This window comes from Tribolium castaneum, chromosome 9 (genome assembly GCF_031307605.1).
Source record: "Tribolium castaneum strain GA2 chromosome 9, icTriCast1.1, whole genome shotgun sequence".
Classification (NCBI taxonomy): domain Eukaryota; kingdom Metazoa; phylum Arthropoda; class Insecta; order Coleoptera; family Tenebrionidae; genus Tribolium; species Tribolium castaneum.
In genome coordinates this window covers 10,083,064-10,106,049 of record NC_087402.1, presented here as the reverse complement: position 1 = coordinate 10,106,049, position 22,986 = coordinate 10,083,064, and the positions used below count along the sequence as shown (strand labels likewise).

The window sequence follows — 22,986 nt, the reverse complement described above, 5'->3', positions numbered from 1 at the left end:
TCTCAATGCAAAGACTTTTACTGTGTTTATTATCACACATTGTCAATGCTCGCTTTTTAATTTCACTCCATCATATGGAAAGCGTTTTTCTCCACTTGTGATCCGAACCCAACCCATTTTTAATTGGTTAATGAAACGTAAAATTAACGTCGCGGAACGGTAATAAAATAATAATAAAAAGTTGACACTTTCACCACCAGTTCGGTGTGATTTACCATTCCGAGTTGAAAAAGTAGAGATGATGCGTAGGTTTAGTAATTTATGAACGGTCTTCATTAAGCCTACGCCCGTCTAGGCGCTGATTTTTCCGAAAATGAGACCCGGAACGTCCAAGTTCAAGTTCAATGCCTTTTAGATATGCGATATCATCGCACTTCATTAAACATAAGAAATGCTAAAGTGTAAGCAAGTCCCAGGACTTAATGAACTGTTGTTTTATTGCAGCCTCGAGAACTCTCCCATTGAAAAAGTCCAGGGAAAAATATTTATCGACACTTTATTACTTAATTCCTTGTTGACTTAACGTATGCACATACAAATTAAATCAACTGATCGAGCATTCGCTGCCGGTCTTTGGCACGGGCGCACGGGCATGCGGATGACGTAGCATTTTCAATTTTTCGAAATTTGTTTTAGTAGTTCATTAAAATCTCGATTGTTCAACTGTTATACGAATCAATATTATTTATGGCTGAATAAACTCTAGGAATTTCGGAAATTGCATCAAATTATTGCAATCGGCACGTAACATTTCCATTTAATTTTCTAAATTAATTTAATAAAAAAATAGAGTGGATAATAAGTGAATGGGGACAATAAAAGGTGCGGCGCTGCTTTTGCCACCAGGAGACCTTCTATAACAAAATTAAATTTACGGTAGCCATAAAAGTACAAATGGGACGTATTAATTATGTGAAATAACTTTTAATATGGATTTAATTACAAAGGTACCGAAAAAATAATTTATTTACTACTTTAAATTAGTTTAATTATTTATCTACTGTCTCATAGGAAAAGTAAAACAATTTATAGCCTCTTCTTCAGTTAAATGAAATTTTGTGTTTTTCTTAAAAGAACATTTTAAGCTTACCTACTTCCAGTCATTTTAAGGTAAAAAGTCGATCTTTCTGTTCTAATTATTGTTTATTTGACAGTCGAGACGTGCTAATAAAGTAATATCACTTGCTATTAATTTTATAGAAATTCCAAGAATATTGTAGTCATAAAACTAAAGTTAATCTCTAAAGTGTGTCACTTAAGTGTTAATGAAACTGTTACAGACAAATTAAAAAAGTGTAAAGCCGCATTGGCGTGACGAAGGATTTTTCTTTTTAATTGAACGAAGATCACAATTTTTTCTATTTTTTATTACTTATGAAACCTTGTTGTTTAGCTTTTCATTTGCAAAAAACAACTTTAAATGTAAATAACTGAAACGAACATCTCTGGCGCCTAATCCATTTAGCTAAGCCTCAGGACAAATCCATCAGCAGTAAAAGAAATCTCAGAAATTTCATATTATTTCACCCATTCACAAAATGCAAAAAAATAGGTAATATAGACCTAAAACCCTGAGTGTCTGGCCAGTTCGGCAAAATCTCTTGAATTAGATGAAATACTGTCTCAAGAATTGTAAACAGACCTAAGGTAACAATTATCTAGCTAGGTTTGGCAGATTACCTTAATATTCTGGTTCATAAAACCAGCTAATTTGCTTGAAATAGAGTAGTTGAGACAAAACAACGATTTATTATTGTAGCAACGTTTTCTTTGTACACCATTAAATTTTTATTATGATTACCCCAAACCGCTAGGACCCTTCAAGGTAATCACTCAGGCAATTGTAAATATTTTCATATCACCTTTGTCAAAACATCTTATTGTGAGGGTTGCTTATCTTAAACACCATTATCTATTGTAAAACTTTATGGTGTACAAAGAAAACGTTGCTACAATAATTTACTAGCCAGTTACAGAATAAACTCTAAAATTAGCAGAAATACGTAAGAGAGTTCTTTTTGCTTTGGCAGAATCTTCAAAATGAAATGTCTTTTAAGTTCAAAAACAAAATAAATCTCTTGGGGTTAGCTAAAATAGGTATATAAGTTTATTCCAACAATGAGTTTATAAAAACAGTTTAGTGAATTAAGCAAGTTTTTTATTAAATCGCTGAGCATTGGTTGAAATTCAAGCAATTTACTTGCCAGTTTCTGAAAAAATCTTATTAACTAATTGTATTTCAGATTTGAATAAAGTTATGTGGTCTTAAAGGAACTGATATAGTTAAGTGTTAAAAAACGACCATTCTTTTATCATTAGTTTTGGCATATTAATCACTTGAATGAAGTTTCTGTTTCACAAACAATTAAAACAAACAAAATTGTTTAAAATAACGTGGTTCGGAATTATTAAAGCTTGCAGCAATTTTAGCAAAATATCTTTAATTATTAATTTATTAATAAATTATTATATAAATAAATTATTAATTTTATTATCAAATAATAAATTAATAAATTATTAATTTTAATTATTTTTGATTTGACTTCGTTTTCAATTTTTAAAAAAATTCTGAAAAAGTAATTGAATTTTAGGTTCAAAACTATACTAAACCGCCTAGAGTTGGCTAAAATACATCCAAAACTATAATTTTGTGAACAGTTTTTTCACAATCTTGTGAATTAATTAAGTTTATGGTTTTTAAAAGAAATTCTAACTCAGCATTGGCTGATAGCACAGTTTTTTCACAATCTTGTGAATTAATTAAGTTTATAGTTTTAAAACAAATTTTAACTCTCAGCATTGATTGAAATAGCGTAATGTAGACCTGAGACAACCATTTACTAGTACCTGAAAAATTTCTTCAGTTATAGCCTAAAATCGCCTAATAGGCTGAAACACTGTTAAATCTTCTGAAATAAAACATTTTCTGGCTTAAACTATTTACTTAAAAATATCGGTTTTAAAAATTAAAACTCGTCACTCCTGGAGAATACTCCTCGTACGACTTTTGTATAACAATTTCGTTTTCCCGGAATGAAACCACAGCGTGTGTGGGTGTGGTGACCATCAAGGTTGACGAGGTGCAATGTCATTGTTTGGCCCACTGCCAAAGACTGCGAGTTCAACAACACGTCCATCACCAACTGTTGCAATATTTGCACACAAAGTCGTGTATTTCATCTCTGCATTTCCTCATTCTAATGACCGATGATTAATTGCACCGAGGAGGTGCTCTTAATTTAATTAAAAACAGCTCATTTTGATTGATCATCGTGTGTTAGACACGATTTTGAACTAAGATGTGTATCTCCCTCGCGTTTCTCTTGGTGAAATATCGGCGAATCTGGCAGATTACCATTATTGTAATTATGTTGTAATTGAATGGTGCTAAACAGATCGGAATTACATATTTATTACTTGTAATAAGCGACTGTCTATGGTTTCTTTTGTATGCATAATGCGATAATAACACTTCTGGAGTGATATTTATGAAGAAGATTTTTCAGTTGGCTTATTGAAATATTATAAAGCAATTCTAAGACATTACGTTCAAAGATAGTGGTTTTAAATTACCGTAAGTATTAAAAAGCGGAAAATTGCTTGACGAGAAACACACGCCACTGATCTCACTACCGCAATAATTCGTTGACTCCAGTTACGTTGTTACAATTTTTGAGGTATTTATGTAACTTATTATTAAATTATTAATGAGTGACTTTGAGAGCCAATTTATTGTTTCTAAATAATCCTTACTTAGGCAAGTTATTTGTGTTAATTCTTACACAACTGTTCTAAAACTGGGCTTGATCACATCTTCAAGGCAGTTTACGGTATGTTGTTAATTCCCGAATCGATTTACACGCTTTAATTAATTATAACTTTGGTGTGGTATTTAGCACTGTTTATTTTATCAAAGCGGAGTAACCGAAATTAGTTATTGGGAGCACTACTGTTCTAAAATCGACTCGTTCAATCCATAAACATATTTCGGTCAGATAACAGCAAATAATAAAGGAGAACAGTGTCGTAATTGAGTCACAAATCACTACATCGGAAAGAACATGAATTGCCTCTTGAAAAATTGAGTCACTTAAAAGCTTGGAAGACTGTAATCTGATTAGATTATCTGACAGTGCAATCGCCTATCTGTCGTTCACTCCTAGAACATGGAAGTTTCTTATTTTTTCTCCATCAATTGATTTTCACACCTACACGATTGTTTCCACCGAAACAGGAAATTATTTATGAAATTACGGTGTGAACTAAATCAAACATTAATAACGTTTCAACTTTTACAAAAATGATAACTAATAACCATGGGAGATTTGTAAATTACAATTTTATAGCGTTCCTACAAATACTTTTATAGTCTTCTTTGAGCATAAATCTTGCCGATGTTTGTACACGATTTACCATAGAAGAGGCAAATTTTTTAAGTTTCTCATTACCATAAAAATCTTGTCTCATACAAATTGTAAAAAACGGCCTTTGACGGCAGTGGTACAATTTATTCGTGGCTATTAAAGTACGACATGTTTATCTTTGCGATCATAACTAGTAAAGAAGCGCTAAAGATGTTGTTAACTGCCTGCTCGTTTCGAAGACACTTCATAAATTCCATCTTGTGCATAGCACTTATTGAAGATTGATGCCAACTTTTATTGTTACAGGATCAGGCACATGGTGCGTGTTTTTTTTTCAGTTTCTCAACTGGAGCTTACATAAAACCGAAATTTCGCTCACGTTTCCGAAGCTTTTTTAATCAAAATGTTGCAAAATTTAACGAGCATTGTTCATTTATCACAATTTTTCGTCGAGAAATGGCATCCTAGGTGTGTAAGAAGCAATTTGTGAGTGCAATGAATTGCACAATGTTTATTTTGAAATGCTTCGAGAAAATATACAGACACCTTATAAATTTTAATGTGAATTCTCGGGTGGGATGTCCATAAAATCCTATCGATTTATCAAAGAGAATTTACACTTATCGTCCCCTAGAGCCGAAAGTAATTAAAATAATCAAGAACGGAGTACAGTTAAGGGTTTAAAATTCCCTCCTCATTCGAATGGAGTCTCGACGTCTCGGCCCGAACATCATCAGGCTCACGTAGGCATACGTGTGTTCTACAAAGATCTCAGACCTGATCTAGGCTAGGATTGCCTCAAACGTGCCGCCTTCACACGCGGCGGAAATTTTAATTAAAGTTGTAACGGGCGATAGGGGTTTGTTGGGGATTTTTTTAAACACCTAGTTTTTTTTTGTTAAGCCAGCTGCTAAATTAAAATAATGAACAAGACTCAAAAAATGCTTAGACAAAGCAGTGCCGTAGATATTGTAGAGCAAAGTTTCAATGGTTGACGTAATTTCTCGGCTCTTTTTTGCCTTATCTCCATTCACGCCTGAAGAGTATAACAGAACACGATTTTAGATTTCGCACCTACTTAAAATTTGATCACGTTCGAAAGATTGCTGGAGTAATGAGGAAACTTCAAGCCCGCCTCTGCACTTGTTACTGTCCTGTTCACACCCTTTGCGACTTCCGCTGTATTTTTACCACGCTGTTATGTTGGCGTTAAACATTTCTTGATCCTGAATCCTCGCCATGAAATTCCACGCGAGGTCCTTGAGGCTTGTCAACTGGATCAGAATAATGCAGAATACAAATTGTATTGACTTTAACACACTTCACTCAATCACCTTGAACGGGAAAGGATGAAGCGGTATTCTTTGTAGAATTTGCGATTCTGTTGCCTCTAGGTGCAGCTTTTTCCAGGGCATAAATGTTAAACAGTCGCATTTATGCAACGAATGGCCAAATGTCAACGATTCATACTGTGACGACAGCTTGAATTGATAAGAAATTTTGATTTGGTTTAGAAACGCGGTCACGAGCTGCAATATGTGTAACTTGCTTTAGACAACTAATGGACACTAGAACTGCCACAAGAAATCACGAAATTACCCCAAGACCGAGTGAAAGTCTAAATTGTTGTTGTGACAAAAATTTTCAACAACGCCCAATGACCAGTTATTGTCACTAATTTGATTTCCATTTCAACAATACCGATTTGGCAAACTGATAAGACCTTCTGACCTCAAAAGTGAAATAGGTGTGATCACCATTGTGAGAATGCGGAACTGTTCTTATCTTATCTCCAAAATTTCCGCATTTGTAACGACAACTTGCAGTTGGTTTACAAGTATCAACCAATTGTGACAAATATGTAAGTAAAAATTATATTTGCGGACAGTAATTAATATAGCCTTTGGCTGTTTTTCTCCATGAACTGCAAGAGAAATTCTCCATTGATGCAAGCAATTAGTGCTATCTTCATCAACACGAAAGACCTTGTTTAAAATATTTAGCCAAGTGAAAATTATCGTGGGCAAAACAATCAAAATTTTTCGTTAGGACTGACGCAAACACCTGTCAGTGGAAAGCAAATTTGCGAATTTTGGGGTGCAATTAGTAAACCTAGTAATTAAGACATTAATAAATTTTTTAGAAAGCTGTTGATTATTTGCCATGGGGAACACTTCAGTCCTGATTCAGCGCAATGGTATTTACCATATTTAGATAAAGTTAAGCAAAAATTACCGGAACGAAAGCAGTTTTCGCTACTTTAATTAGTATTATTGTCGTTTTCAATTTCAATTCACTACACAGGGACTCAGGATGCGGAAAATTTATGTAAACATATGACTTACACTATTTTCTTTGTGTGTTATATAATGATTAGCGATACTTTACAATTCTTACGTTTTGCTTTATTAGAGTGTGACATTCCGATAATTGGGTTTTTTTAGGAACTTCGAGTCTGCTACAAAAATTTTTAAAAGCTTTTATTTAACTCACTCTGTTGTCTGTCTGTCTGTTTTCATATTTTCGGAGCCAAATTTGAAATGTTCCAGTTGTCCCAATAATTTGAAATTTTGTATACTTACTTAATCTGCGTTACAATGCAATTTTATGTAGTTAATTACACCCTAAGGGAATTAAATGGGATTTTAAAATTTCAGGTTATGTTTACAAAGGGGTTCTCGATTTGTATCTACATACCGTAACTTATACTGACATAATAGACGGTATGTTGGTAATTTCGACGTCATGGTGGATGCACAGTGTAACAAAAAAATAAAAAAAATTTTTTTTGGAAAAAGTGTTTATTTAAAAGATGCACAAAAAGTAAAAAATAATGTTTTTTTAATCAGATGAGATTATTTTTGCTTACAAATTAGAATTTTAAAATTCATAAAAGCTTTAGGAACGGTCATAAGACATACCAATACGGCACTTTTAAATTGAACACCGTTCCCAAAACTTTTATAAATTTTAAAGTCATAATTTGTAAGCAAAATTATTCTCCTCTGGTTAAAAAAAACATAATTTTTTACTTTTTAGTGCATCTTTTAAAAGCTTTTTTCAAAAAAATTTTTGTTAATTTTTTTAGATGATAGCAAATTATGTAGAAAACTCGTTTCGAGCAATTATGTTAATTTAATTTGTTTATAATATTGGAGGCCCCCCGTGCCTTTCTCTGCGCAAATTCCGGACGTAAACAAACATTTTTGTTAAATAATCGTTACGTTGTCACTGTATTTCAAAATTATTTCAAATAAACATTAATATTTAATGTAGTATCCAGAAATTTTGGTAGTTTAGTATTGTTGAAAACAGAGTCATCAATCTCTTGTTTTCTTCTGCGGAATTTCCTCCTGAAACAACCGAAAGTATTCCGATGAAAAATAGCTCGTGATCAATCTCCAAATTTACTTCTTTAATTATTCAATCAAACTTTCTCGCGATGTGGCGCCACAATCGCAAGTGGGTCATATTCTTCGGCTTCTTCCATAGGTCTTCGTACACCTGTTCAGGTAAATGGCTCGTGTTACTAACTCTGCTGTAGTTCACCTGTTGTGTTCAGTGAACGCGCTGCTGCGCTCCAAGAAATGTCAAACGCGCGATAGTTTCAAAAAATGAACCGGCGTGAAATACTTATTTAGTTTTTTCTACAGTTTTATACAGAACAGTGTGGTTTTTGGGTGGGTTCAAACGCCAAAATGTGCAGCAAGGAGCAAATCACCGAAATTATGGATAAAATTCACATGGTATGGCCTTATTTCATTAACTCGGCTAGAATAAAAAATTAGCAAAAGTGTTAGTGAATTTATTTAATCGCGATTAAATTATTCCGGCCGCGATATTTAATGTTTTCGACTTCACACCTCGCGAATATTTTATTGTGCAACAAAAGTATTGTTGTAGTTTATTGTTTTAATACCGCAAGACATGATACAGAAACTAAATGTTGACAATAATTATGTTTACCTAGCGTTAAGTAAATATTACGTCTTCAAGTGTTTGTACTGAATATTAAAATTTTATTTGTGAAATGAAAGTTACATGAAAATTTGCATCGCTAATAACATTTTCTAAGTCACGTTTAAAAAATATTTTAAATTGTGTTGCTTTACTTATATTAAAATGTACTTTTCCTGTCATGATTTTACAATAAAAATTATTTATTATGTAAGTGCACTCTTTTAGGACCATATGTCGCATTATGCAATGTGATTTGCAATTATGTTATCAGGTTCTTCCGCTCTAAAATAAACCAAATGCACATTATTTTTTATGACTATTTAACATTTCATAAAGCAAACAAAATTAGATAACAAAATAAAAAATCTATAGTCAGTTAGTATCAAATATTTGTACATGTTTATTTCCAATTGATTTGTATTTTTTTTCTTTGTTATTACTTTATCATGTATTAAATTATATTTTTGAAAACAAACGTGTTTCTAAATTTCATGTTATTTCATTAATTTTGCTCAAAGTAAATACTGTCATCCATTTGTTTTTTTCTGTTGTTAATTTGAATTTTTTGTCCGTTTAGTAAATATTTCTTCCTTTTGTCGTTAGTTCTCCACAAAATAAGATTCTGAGTCTCAATTTTGAAAAAATTGTTTTTGTGATTTTTTGCTTTGGTTTTCTTTGAATCCCATGCGCCCTTCACTTGCAATCTAGTTGATAAAAGAAGCGACACCTAAAGCAAACTTTCAAAATCTGCGAAGGTTTTGCATGTTCGATTATTTGCATGCAAATGGTAAAAAAATCTTGCCAATGAATAGAAAATACCATCTGCATACTAAAAAACTTGCTAACAACGTCTAGTAATTTTAATAATGTGGTGCCTTAGGGTTCGGCAGAGTCACCTAAATATCAACGTCACTAATTAAATTTTGATCTAAGAGCATTAAATCGCATTACAGAAACCGTATAAACGCAACTCACAATCTGAAATTATGATAGAAAAACGGGCAATTTAGTGATATTATTGGCAAATTGCTTTGAGATGAATTAATGTCTCAGGGCGACAAACGAATCGAGAGATTCCCGGAGATTTCAACGACAGGAGCTCGAGCATAATCCGCCAATAAAAGTCAAGCGCAAGCGACTAGGAAGTGATTTAATTTCAAACTGATAAGAAGCTGAAGGTTGACTGAAAAAGCGTGAAAAATTTCAGCCACGTGATAATTAAAATGCATGTAAATGTACAGTTAGCACGTGTTTAAGTATCAAGGAAAATAATCTAATAAATAAGTTAGAAGTGATGATATTATCCCAAGTGTAAAATTTCGTCATTAGCATTACAATAATTGTGTCCACGTGACGTTATTATCAATTTTTATCACGCCTGAATAATGACAAATGTCACCTTTCATTATTTGCATGCGAAATACTGCCCTCGAGTAAAAGTTGTTTACTTTAAATGGCGTACAAAATGCACCGTTAATTGAATCATTAAAAATTACGAAGTGAAGCGTCTTTAAGGTCGCCGTGTCAGCCTTTTTTTCCTCCGAAACTGGTATCTCCTTATATGAATGAAATGAGTATGAGTATTAAAAATCGAATCTTGTCTTTCGTGGCCTTATTTCCCAAACGATAAAACACTGCATAACTGTCCTACATGCATCCGTTTATAGGTTTCGATCAATTTGTTGCGCCTGAACGAGCTAAAAACGATCGGAAGACGGTGTCTTTTACACGTGCTGGCCTAATTCTTGACCTCAGCACCGATTTTTACGATTGGAGGGAAAAGCGTGATAAATTACGCTGACTATGTTTGGTTAGTGGCGGAAAATCACTTCAGCTTTTTGAAAAATTTGTAATTCATCACCGGTTCGGCTACACCTTGCAGGAAACGACCGCCTGATCTACTTACTTTAAATTCCAACGAAAAATTATTGACTACAAATAACGAGCTTCCGAGAATTGTTTATTAGACCAATTATTGGCAACGTGTGCAAAAATAAATCATCATAATTGCGAAAAACAACCATTAACATGACTTTACCTTCAAACCACAACAAGAAAAAATAATTGCGGGTTAGGCACTTGTTACTAGGACACAGTGGGAATCTTAGGTAATTTGGCTTTTGAGTGATTGTGTCGCAAAGCTGCGGCTGGTTCCGACAATTTTGTAAAATAAAACTACTTTTTGACCCAATATGCGCGTATTATTATTATAACATACAATACACCTACTTTCCCTCTTCAGAATTTTAAATTAAGTTTTTCTTCTTTTGCGCTAAAAAAACCAATGTTGATTTCTTACTTCTTATTGTAAATGCTATTGAGTGTCTACTTCTGAAACGATTCTTTATTTTTTCCATTGTAACACTAACTTCCTTTCAATAATACGCACCGTGTCATAAAAAGGAGCATTCTTCCAACGCTTTTAAAGAATAATTATATAAAATACGCTTGTTAATAACCCTTTTTACTGAAAAGAGAAAGATTGCTTGAGGTGTTGCAAATGGTGTCTTAATTACTCGATTCCATTCGTTCTTGGCCAAACATTTGGTAGAAAACAAATACGAAATCTCTCAAATTATTTGCTTTGGAAAAATGTAGAACAATGCAATTTTTCATGCACCTGTCGGAAAATTTGGGAATGAGTTAGCGTTATGTTATCAAATTAGATCTAGTTTAGTTTGTGCGAGCGCAGTGGCAAGGTCGTAATTCGGAAGTTATCTCTTGCGAAAGCATTGCAACACTAGAAATGAAAAGTGGAGGAAGCAGCGGAATGGAAAACGTTTGTGTTCGTTCAGAATTCATGTCATAATCTCATTAACAATTATGCTTAATAAGCCTCATCGCAGGAATTTATTACATGTCAATGAGTTAGTGGTCTAACGCCCAGTTTCGCTCTCTTCTTATTCGCCTCAACATGCCATTTAAAGCAGCATTTTTCCAGAGATCGGCTTGTAATTACCAGTAGATATAAGCAGGTGTTGCTTGACACTTGAATTATTTACCAGTCTTTCAGCGAGATTTGCGATTCTTACTGTTGGGAATGCGTTTTCAATTGCTGAACTACACGCCCACAGGAGATTTCTATCGAGTGCTATGAAATGAGAGGCTCGAAAATTTAAATATTTGAAGCAGATCCTTGAGTGACTTTCCCGCTGATAGAGCACAATTGCGCTTTCGCTGGAGTGCGTTTTCCTGTTAAAGGGTGTAAATTTAATTGCTTTGATTTCCCACATTTGCGTCTTGTCTCGCTTAGTAGGTTTCTGTGTTTTCGTGATTGTTAGACTTTCTTTCCTGTTTCAGGGGTTGCCCAAGTGTTCGGTCAAACTGCCTGCTTGGGAAAACATAACTAACGCCCTGCCTCGATTCCACATACCAGCCATGCCGGCCGTGCGATCCAAGCGCGGCTGGTGCGGCTGTCTTCAAGTAAGTATTGCCTTTTTGCAGGAAAATCCATCGCCAATTTGTAACCCAATTATTTATAGACGTTGGAAATACAAACTTCCTCAAGCTTCCTGCTGCCATGCAATTTTATTCGAGAGTTAATGATCTGAAACCGTTGATTAAACTGCGGTGTGTGGATCATAAAACTGAAAAACTCGAGTCATTTCTTATAATCTCTCACTCAATCAGGAATTCGAAAAATTACCGGAATAAGTAGAGTCGGCGAGAGATTTAAATATAAATTAGATTCGAAGCTTGCAAAATCTTTTGCCCAACAGGGAAAAATGCTGATGCATTTATAATGTTATTTATAACTACAATTACACCAATATTTACATCATAATACTATATACATATAAAATGAGCACTTACTTTAAATACCGTTACCATTAACAGTTCTGTAAGTTTTTACAGAAGGGTGAGACCCACACGTGTTGAAAACAAGGACATTTATGCCAATCTTGTCGCATTGAATTGCAAATACGACCAATTTAATTGAAGTATTTTTCTCTGAAAGCACCATAACCTCACATAAAAGATACTTGAAATATTTTTCAGTCGATTTTTGTGAATGTGCTTTCATCAAATTACAACAACTAAGCATTCAAGTCAAGTTAATTGGGTTACAACGGGGTTTAAAATGTCTGGACAATAAAGTTGACCATAAAAGGAATAAAGTACTTTTGTCGAACGAACCGGAACAAACGGTATACATTAACAATGTAACAATCCATTTAAATTTTTACGATCATTGTAAATTATCTTCGAAAGACAAAAAGTGAAGCTATTACGTTTTATACAAAAGCTATAAAGATATGCAGGAATTTCATTCAGATTCCTTAATCCACTAAACTGAAAGACATAAAGAGTACGAACGTGATTCAAATGTGACGTCGAGATTGAACTTTAACTCATTGTTACGTACCTACTTTCTTTTTTATTGAACTTAATGTGTCTTTGTGATTAGGTGAAACTACTGAAATATTTCAGTAAATTACGATAAAGTAAGGCTGAACCCTCCAGTCAAAAAGGAAAACAGTAAACAGATACAAAAAATCACCCGTATATGGGCTTGATGTAACAGATTTTTTTGCGATCCCAGATTCGATATTCCTACCAGCATCATTATATCAATTATTTTTATCAATACCCACATTAAAATGGTGAAAGTTAATTGAAAATGTGCCATTTTAAAAGTGACACAATGCAATTAGAAGTAATTCAGGTTATCTAATAATTTCGATTGATTTGTATTGTGTTTTGCAATTTTTTCTCCTTTGCTTTGGAATAAATTGTCCTCGATTCCTGAGTCAAGTGTAATTTATAAACAAGTCTCCTCGATAAAACGAGTTAATTATAGTTAATCACATTTCAGGATATGCAGGATATTAAATCACCTAATTGCTTGAGCATCGTGTTTTTGCCTAGCGAGCGTTCAAAAGAGGCGTGCAAAATTTCGTCCAATACTGAGTGAAAATGAGAGGAACAAGCGAGTAATTTGTTGAAAGAAAAAAACGTAATTTCACTCGGACGATTAATCCGATCATTGTCCGGATTATAGAAAATATTTCGTAATCCTAAACATGTAATAATTTAATAATTAAGTTGTTACATTCTTGGAGTTATTATAGTAATTTCGTGTAAAGTTGCTGTCGCTTATCTCAATCCTAAATTCCTGGCTTTAGATAAAGAACAGTCATTAGCAGCGTCCTTGCTTGGTGCCGTAAGCACTTGTGCACAAATTTCCTGACCCATGTCACTGGAGTTCACATCGTGCCATATGCAAAATGTCAGAAAATGTTGCCATAAATAAATATTTGCCATCCTAGTCCATAAACATACTTTTCCATTTCATGAAAAACCAATCCACTGACACCATTAATACAATATGAAAGCATTGAAAATCTCTTCACACAGATTTACATTGTGAAGCGATTATTCAAATCGAGAGGAATGTGGGGTCAAAGAGCAAGAGTTAAAACGCTCTAAAATTATTTCACTTTTAGCCAAAGCCCTAGTAGCATGTTTCGCAATGCAATTAGTTTTCTTAATTGGACAGCTACATGACTTGATTTTTTGTTGTGATCAGTTCTAATTTGCCAATCGGTTATTGTTCGAAAGTAACTTCCTCAATTAGGCCCAAGGCTGTTTCGAATTGCCACATCACACCCAAAATTAGATTTATTTTCGAATCAGATGCAATTTCAAATAGAAATCTTCCAAAGATCGGCACGCGAAATACCATGAGTAAGATTCTTAAATTAAAACGAAGTAAAAGCCTGGCTGAAAACGGAGAAAGTCTAGATAAATAACACCAAAACGCCTAGAAGAATACCCCAATTACAGCGCTCGTAATCGGAAAAATGGCCCAAGCGATAAAAATCGATGATTCTGGCCTTGACACTCGTAATTACACTAATTTATATAATCCTTTATCTCTGAAATACGAATAGTGAAACCACAAATCGCTCAGATTATGCCGAAGAATTCCCGATTTTTATTATTGTCTTTAGGAGTAAACAACCCGAAGCGATGAGATTATTACGATCTATCATAGGAGAATGCAGCCGAAGACTTTCTCGGCTTGGTTTTTTCGTGATCTAATCTTGAATTATCGTCGGTTTGTAAATCTTGAACTTGTTAATACCTGAGACGGGCCTTGAATCAGACAATAATTCAAATTTTATTGGACATTTAATTGTTTTTGCAAGGTCTGGCTTATTAATTTGCTACACATTGTTCGATCATTGGCTGACCTTTGGTGCAAATCATCGTCATCGTGATGGATTCTTGGGAATTTGCGGGAACGCCTCTGGACTTTTTGTTCACTAGCCTTGAAAAATTTTTTTGTTGACAAAACCAGCTCACCTCCTTTTTTAATATTTCGCAAAATTGCCAATTTCTCTCGGTATATTTGACAGTTTGGGAACACAAACAAATGTAAATTGCAAATTTTTGGAGAAAACAATTAATTGGGACAAAGTCTTTATTTTCGTCATTTTTGCATCAAATTTATGCCAATGATCTTGACAGAGAAAGGCGGTGTGTGCTAGTCGTTTCCAATTATACAATTACGCGGACCTTTGCAAGTTCAAAATCGTCCAAACCATTTCTAAATTTAGAATATTGGAAAGCACTGTATGAATACAACATTACCAACACCTTGGGTACCTGACCGGCGTGTTGAAAATATTTTGACAATTTGTCATTCATGAAAGCGCTGAAATTTTTCATAAAACACCGTTTTCAGGATGACGAACCCCCTGAAATAACCTACTGCGTGGTGGAGAACACCGGAACCCTCACTCTTCAGGCCATCACCCCGACACAACCAATGCCCTCGCAGGAAGAACTGGATGCCAAATTTGCTGAACTTGTGGTATGTTCTGCCGTCACACAGCTGTTGCGATTTAACGGCAAAAGCCTTTTTCCTCATTGCTCAAGTCATCAACCTCCCTAAGATTTCCGGTGAAATTAATTATCGAAAATCGCTGTTTTGAGGCTCAACAGGAAGGATTTTCGTGCAGATGCTGTGAAAGTTATGACCGTATAGCACAAGAATGTTAATTTCAATATTTGATTGACCATAGGCTACCGCCAATAAATCTTAAACAGCTTTCAGCCTTATTAGATCCCATTGTTTGATTGTAAATTACAAGACAGTTAATGATTTATTATAAGACGATGCAAATAAGTGGACAAGACTTTCTCGCGATTTTTTACCTCAGCCCTGCTGCATATCGTAACCAAAAAAATGGAACGGTTTCACGTCCACTAGTTTGTTATTCAAATTTGAATCTAAGATGCAATTTCCTCATAACTATGATATCCTATACAAAAGCGTTAACGGTAATGAAGATGCTTTAGTAATATAGATAATAACTTATTGCAGGAAGAGCTCGACTTGACAGCCCCTAATAAGGCTGCCATGTTGAGTTTGCCATCGCAGAAAAAATGGCAAATATATTGCTCAAGAAAAGGAGGAGAAGACACCGTGGACCAAACGCACGCACCTGAACACTACATCGAAAGACTGCGAACTTTAGCAACAGTACGTCCCCAAAAATAAAAAACTCTTGCTCAAAATTTTTTTCAGTTGCAATACCCTGAAGCCAACACTGAGGAAGAAGTGAGGACACGGACGAAACAAATCGATGGCTTGAAAACGGCACTTCGGACGTCAACGCACAGTTTTGTAATAAAATTTATCGAATTAGATGGCCTGTCGGCACTTTTAGACTGTTTGGAACGTATGGACTATTTCACGGCTCAAAGCTCGATTCATACGAGCATAATTGGTTGTGTTAAAGCTCTGATGAACAATTCGGTTCGTGAATGTTTGGTTTAATAATTTCTAGGTTTAATTTTTGGTTTGTAGACTGGGCGAGCTCACGTTTTGGCGCACCCGACAAGCATCAACACCATAGCTCAGTCTCTAAGCACTGAAAATATCAAAACAAAAATCGCAGCTCTTGAAATTTTGGGTGCGGTTTGTTTGGTGTCGGGTGGGCATAAGAAGGTGTTAGATGCAATGCTTCATTACCAAAAATATGCGTTCGAAAGGACAAGGTTTCAAGGAATCATCAACGATTTGGATCGCTCGACTGGAATCTACCGCGATGAGGTTAATTTGAAAACCGCTATAATGTCATTCGTTAATGCTGTACTGAACTATGGCCAAGGGCAAGAGAACTTAGAATTTAGGTTACACCTCCGATACGAGTTTCTCATGCTGGGTATTCAGCCAATCATCGATAAATTGCGAAGTCACGAGAATGAGACGCTGGACCGCCACTTGGATTTTTTCGAAATGGTGCGAAACGAAGACGAGAAGGAGCTAGCTCGGAAGTTCGAGCTTGAGCACGTTGATACCAAAAGTGCAACCGCAATGTTTGATCTCATTAGACGTAAATTAAGCCACACTGCGGCCTACCCGCACCTGCTGTCTCTCCTAGAGCACTGTCTCCTGCTCCCCTTGGACTACGGCTCCCACCCCCAACACTGGCTCCTCTTCGACCGCATCGTCCAACAAATCGTCCTCCAACAAGACAACGACGTCAAAAACCCCGACGTTTCCCCCATAGATATCAACGTCAAAGAAATCGTCCACCTCCTCGCAAAAGAAGAAGAACTGACCGAAGCGCGGAAAAAAGCCGAGGAACTCGAACGCGAGAACACAGACATGTCAAACAAACTTGCGAAAAAAGAACAAGAGCTCGACCAACGCACCCAGGAAAAAGAGGATATTGAGTCGAGCTTAGCCCGGATTAAAGAACGTCTCGAAAAGGAAACAGCGGCGCATATTGAAACCCAACAACGTTTGAACGAACTCGAATATAGAGCTGCAGATTTGGACAGACAAGTGTCATGTGAAAGGGGTGAGAGATTCCGGTTGGAGCGCTTGGTCAGCTCGGGGAGTATTCCAGACGATGCGAAAGTGCAAGGTTTGAAATCGACGGTGGATGTGGAGTATAAGAGTCCACCGCCGCCGCCGCCATTGGCACCGCCGCCGCCTCCACCGGCCCCCGGGCCGCCACCGCCTCCGAATGCCCCCATGGCGCCGCCGCCGGAACCCTTCAAGGTTGAAACAGTCAAGAAAAATATTCCACAACCGGCGAATCCTTTAAAATCATTCAATTGGTCGAAATTGCCTGAAACTAAGCTAGCAGGGACGATTTGGAGCGAGTTGGATGATACTAAGTTGTACAATACGATGGAGTTGGATTGTATTGATAAATTATTCTCGGCGTATCAGAAGAATGGAGTGACGGTGAGGAAAACACAATTTTTCTGTTATTTCTAAAAATAAGCGAGAACTGTTTAGTAGAAAACACGAAATACAAATTAACTTACGGAAATTGGAAAAGTTTTTTGTAGAAGTCACGATTTAATTTTGAACGTTTTTGGCTTCTTTCTTGGTCTAATTAAAAACATGTTAATCTGTTTGTGAGAAAACATCACATTGGGTATAATTTAGTTAGTTGGTCGCTAGGCCATGTATTAAAAAATTCTGGCGCTAAATTGAACAACAAGGCATAGATAACATACCGCATGTTTAAAAACCAACGCACCAACTCAATGGTGTGTGGTTGAGAAATGAAAAAATAGTAAAAAAATTCAGTGCTGAAGTTACTGATAAATAATAAATTTATTAATAAATGATATGTGGCAACATTGTCTAACAATCATGATCCCAATAAAATCAACAATAAAAATAAATTATTTTTAAAAGGGTTTTCGAGGAAATAGTTCCCAGTGTTGGCACATCTACAAATTTTGATTTTCTGATAAATTTTATTTTAGATTTCAAAAACTGCTAGAGACCGATAGTAGGTAGATTATTTGTCATTGTTTAAGAGAACGATTATTTAATGTAAAACAGAAAATCATTAAAAAATAATGAAAATTAGAAAAAGGTTTGGAGCTTACATTTTTTAAATATGAATTTTTTCAAGATTTTTCTTCTAATCTACACATGCTTCTACACGTACCATTGAGTTGGTGTGCCAGTTTTTGAACACCCCATATAATAACACGATTTTCGATGTATTTTAAATTCCGAAAAAAATCTAAACTGTAGAAAATACTAAAGGTTTTGATCAAATTTGTCGATTTTTTGGTCAATTTTTAACAAATACCGAAAGAAAACAGTTTTTAACGCATTTAAACATTAGAAAAATAAAAAAATAATACTTATAGGAATATCATTTTAGCCTAATTTGGCGAATTTTAGAGCTATTTGAAGTTTTTTCGATTTTTTGGTTGAAAGAGGTGTTACAACGATTCAGAAAAGCAATAATTTTGGATCAAATTGGACGCATTTTGAACTACTTTTAACAAAATTATGGAAAAACTATTTTTTAGTTTGAAAACGTAATTAAAAGTAGGAAAATGCAAAAAAATATACCCTTTTTGACCTAATTTACTAAATCACATGTTTAGGAGGAAAAATGTACTAAATTGATATATATATATACCTAGATGCAAAATTAAAAATGGTAAAGTACTTTTTGACCGTATTGAGCAATTTTTAACAGTTTTAAAAAACTCGTGGAGTTGTTACATCGAAACAATGGAAACATGAAAAAACCATGTTTTTTTGACTTTATTTTGTAATTTTGATGTGGATTGAGTCTGCTCAAAGTATATTTTTTTCGAAAACTCAATAATTCATAATCACATAGCGTTTACTATTAAAATTTTTATTTTATTTCTGTGTAGGTACTTGTGAATATTTACAGATTTTTTTAAATGAGTAAATTGTAGAAAAAAACTTTTGAGCAATTTGTTCATTTTTAGACTTGCTTGAGTGTTCACACTTTTTTGAATGAAAAAATATACGGAAACGATTAAGGCAAAAGTAATGTAATTTTTGACTTAATTGGGCTCTTTTTAGACTACTCTTAACAAAATTTGAAAGAAATACTGTTGTTTGCTTCAGTCTATGTTACCATAAAGTAGGAGAAAAGAACTGAGTAGCTCGAAAACGTGTTTCTTAAATTACAAAGCAAAAATAATAAAAATCTTTTTTATTTCGTTAAATTGACGGTTCATCGCCTGCTTCTTTTGATTGTGGTGTAATTATTTATTGGGAAGACAGACAAGCTTAATTTGGTTATATAATTTATTGGCAACGTTTCGCCACATTTTTTGGAGCTTCTTCAGGGCAATAAATAGGAAACCATTCGTGTAACGTGAAGGAGAACCATTTTGTTAACAAAATAAAAGAAAAAATTTAATTACCCAACAAATAACAAAAATGTTGACTCAATTTGATGATTTTTTAGAAAATTATCGAATAAGTAACAAACAGTGCCATTTTCAGCGTAATTTTTAGCTCAAGAACGTGTTTAACTATTTAAAAAGATACAAAAATACAAAAAGAATACCATCATTAACGTAACTTGTTAATTTTTGTGCCCGTTTGAATTAAAATTTTTTACTCTCTTTATTGAAATAGTTATTTATTCGACGAGTTTGAGTGTAAATCGGACGTTTTATTTCACGAGTGGTTTTTTAAACCTCGAGTGATAACGAGAGGTTTACCATCCACGAGGTGAAATAAATGAACCGATTTACACGAAAACAAGTTGAATACAACATTTTATTCTTCGAATTAGACTCAACAAGGCTTAAAATTGCTTAAAATCTGTTAAAAATAATCTGACGTTTCGTATTGAGAAATGCCAAACAATTGTCAAAACTGTCTTACACAGGAGAAAAATCCGAAATTCTGACAGTGTCGAAGAATAAAATATTTTAAACTATGGGAAAAGAGCAAAAACACTTTCGATTTAATTTGGTGATTCCTACGGCTTCTCTTTTTCAATCAAAATCTTGTAGAAGAAATCTGTTTTTAGTTTAAAAATGCCTGAAAAAGGCAAAACTTTGACCTATTAGTAATTTTACCTGACCTGACCTATTTATAATTTTATAACTATTATGTATTTGCTTGCATTATTTCTCACATTTGAAGTATTTTGAACAATTTTCGCAGAACGACGGTTCGATTGAGGATTTGCGCCAGATGGGCAAGAACCGAACCAAAGTATTATCAGTGATAGACAGCCGTCGTGCCCAAAACTGCACCATCCTGCTCTCGAAACTCAAAATGTCCGACGAAGACATCACTAAAGCCATCTTGAGCATGGACTGCAAAGAGCAACTCCCAATCGACATGGTCGAGCAACTCTTGAAATTCACGCCAAGTTCCGAAGAAGCAGCTCTTTTGGAAGAACACAGCGACGAAATCGACTCGTTGGCCCGCGCCGACCGCTTCCTATACGAAATTTCCAAGGTGCCTCACTACGAACAAAGACTCCGCAGCTTGCACTACAAGAAACGGTTCCAAGTCACCCTCAACGAGATCATTCCGCGCATCACTAGCGTAATGGAGGCCTCCCGCGAGGTGTCCCGCTCCCGTCGTCTTCGACGGCTTTTGGAAATAGTTTTAGCGTTAGGAAACTACATGAATCGAGGGGCTAGAGGGAACGCTTCCGGCTTCCGTCTCGCGTCACTAAATAGACTTGCTGATACCAAATCAAGTGCCGCCAAAGGCACGACGTTGCTTCATTATCTAGTACAAATAATCGAGAAGAAATTCAAAGATATACTGCGTTTAGACGAGGATATTCCACATGTTAGAGTAGCAGCCAAAGTGTCCTTAGGCGAACTTAGCAAGGATATGGCGCAGCTGAGACTAGGATTGAAGGACGTAGCGAAAGAAATTGAATTTCATCTAAGTCAGAGTCCTTTAGCTAACGATAAGTTCGTTCCTGTCATGAGGGAGTTCCAAGCTACGGCCACGTGCCGACTGGCTGAAGTCGAAGACCAGTATCAAGACATGAAGGTTAGTTACTTAATTTGAGGAAATTATTTAACTTATTTTTTCTAGACGAGGTTTGAGCGCGCAGTTCGTCTCTTTGGCGAAGACCCGACGAACGCCCAACCCGACGAATTCTTCGGCGTTTTCGACGCGTTTTTAACCTCGTTCACTGAAGCCCGCCAAGACAACGAAAACATGCGCCGCCGACAGGAGGAGGAGGAAAAGCGAGCGAAACAAGAAGCGGAGTTGAAGAAACTCACCCTTGAGCGAAAGCACAGTCGGGAGGGAATTCTCTCATCGATTAATAAAAGTTTGAGTCTGAAAAATGGGGAAAGTGCGAAGGGAGAGTTCGACGATTTAATTTCTGCCTTAAGAACGGGCGATGTTTTCGGCGAAGATATGGCAAAGTTTAAAAGGTCGAGGAAGAGTCGGGTGACTGGAAATTCGCCACCGAGGCGGAATTCAGTCAATCGGGAAGACAGCAGAGAGAGAATTGTTAGTAGCGGAAGGAGGCAGTAATTTTTTTGCTCATTATTACAGCTTTTGGATATTTGTTGTGCTACTTCATATTTAACGGTGCCCTGGCCTAAATGTGTTTATTTCTGTTTTTTTGTGATCGATTTTGTAATAATTGGACCAATACTTACGATGTAAGCAATTGATATATTTTTTATTATACTAGTGCTGCCAAATAAGCTTCACAATTTTTATCTAGATTATCGTTTGTATTATATTAACACCAATGTATGGATTTTATACATTATAACAAGATTGTATGTTTGTATGACGTAGCTGTAGTCCATGTTTATATATTGATTAAGGTTTAGACAGATTGTGCTCTGCATTGAAATGGAACTGATTATACATTTTAATGTTAAATATACTATTGTTAATTTATTTAACTTATTGTTTTATTCTTATCGACCCTTTTCTGCACTTCTAATTACCAAAAAGCTTATAAATTTTAAAAAACCTTTTAAAAGGCAAAAGAAAAGTTTTACATAAAATTGAACAAATTCAAAAATTTTTTTTGGCTCTAAACTTTGCAAAAAATGTCTTCCAGTTGGTTTTAAATACTGAAAGCATAAAAGCAGTCAATGGGTTTTGTTGGTTGTCTATACTAAAACAGGAAAATAACTTAAATCTACGGAAGACTATAACATAAAAGACGGAACGAGATACAAAATCGCAAGATTTTTTGAATCCAAAAAAATAGTACCGCAGAGTGAAAATGAGAGCGCTTCCAGCGTTGTAACGTCTCGACGCCAGATCGTTTTAAATTAATTTAAATCTTTCCAATACACTAATTAGTAATATTAGAGTAATGTTTGGATAATCCGGACAGAAAGTTTGCAGACACTATTCTGTTATAAAAACGTTCAGATTATAGAATTCATCATAAATGATATTAATAATCCGAACAAGTTCGATTCACAGATCCTTTACATAATCAATTAACCACGCAAATACATATACAGGGTGTCCCAGCGATTTGAAAAAGTCCATTATTGCTCTTTAAATGTTAGAAAATTAATCAGTTTTTTACGAAAGCCCTCACACACGTAAATTTATCTTCAAGCATACAGAGTGTTTTTGAGATTAGCAAACTTATATTTGTTCAAATAGAACACCGAACATTTTTGTAATTTTTTTATGTAACACTGATGTTTTTAAGTTAAATTGTTATTGGTTAAAATTGCTTAGTTTTTGAAATAACTATGTTGCCTTTTTTGACAAAAACACGTTTTTTTAATTCATTACAAAAAAAATTAAGAAATCTATAAATACAAAATTAAAAATGTATTTCAAACAGCTTCTGTTTCTTCCTACAACAAAATCAAGAATTAAAATAAATAAGTGTTAGTTCGGATTACGGAATTCAAACAGTTCGGATTA

At 34.9% G+C, this 22,986-nt stretch overlaps 1 protein-coding gene and 1 long non-coding RNA gene across 2 annotated transcripts in view; one reads left to right on the top strand and one right to left on the bottom strand.

Annotated features, from left to right (window-relative positions):
• DAAM (Dishevelled Associated Activator of Morphogenesis) overlaps nt 1–21,992 on the top strand; it is a 44,294-nt gene extending 22,302 nt beyond the window's left edge. The window contains exons 2-8 of the mRNA XM_008194579.3: nt 11,625–11,747; nt 15,016–15,144; nt 15,658–15,816; nt 15,862–16,092; nt 16,144–17,535; nt 20,263–21,114; nt 21,160–21,992. Of these exons, the coding sequence (XP_008192801.2) occupies nt 11,625–11,747; nt 15,016–15,144; nt 15,658–15,816; nt 15,862–16,092; nt 16,144–17,535; nt 20,263–21,114; nt 21,160–21,609 (3,336 nt within the window). The 3' untranslated portion in view covers nt 21,610–21,992. The remainder of the gene's footprint in view (nt 1–11,624; nt 11,748–15,015; nt 15,145–15,657; nt 15,817–15,861; nt 16,093–16,143; nt 17,536–20,262; nt 21,115–21,159) is intronic.
• Nucleotides 14,441–15,040, bottom strand: LOC107397818 (uncharacterized). The gene is made up of 2 exons (XR_001574833.2): nt 14,926–15,040; nt 14,441–14,877 (listed from the first exon to the last, which is right to left on the bottom strand). It is a non-coding gene; the product is annotated as an uncharacterized LOC107397818 (long non-coding RNA).
• Nucleotides 21,993–22,986: the final 994 nt, after the last annotated feature.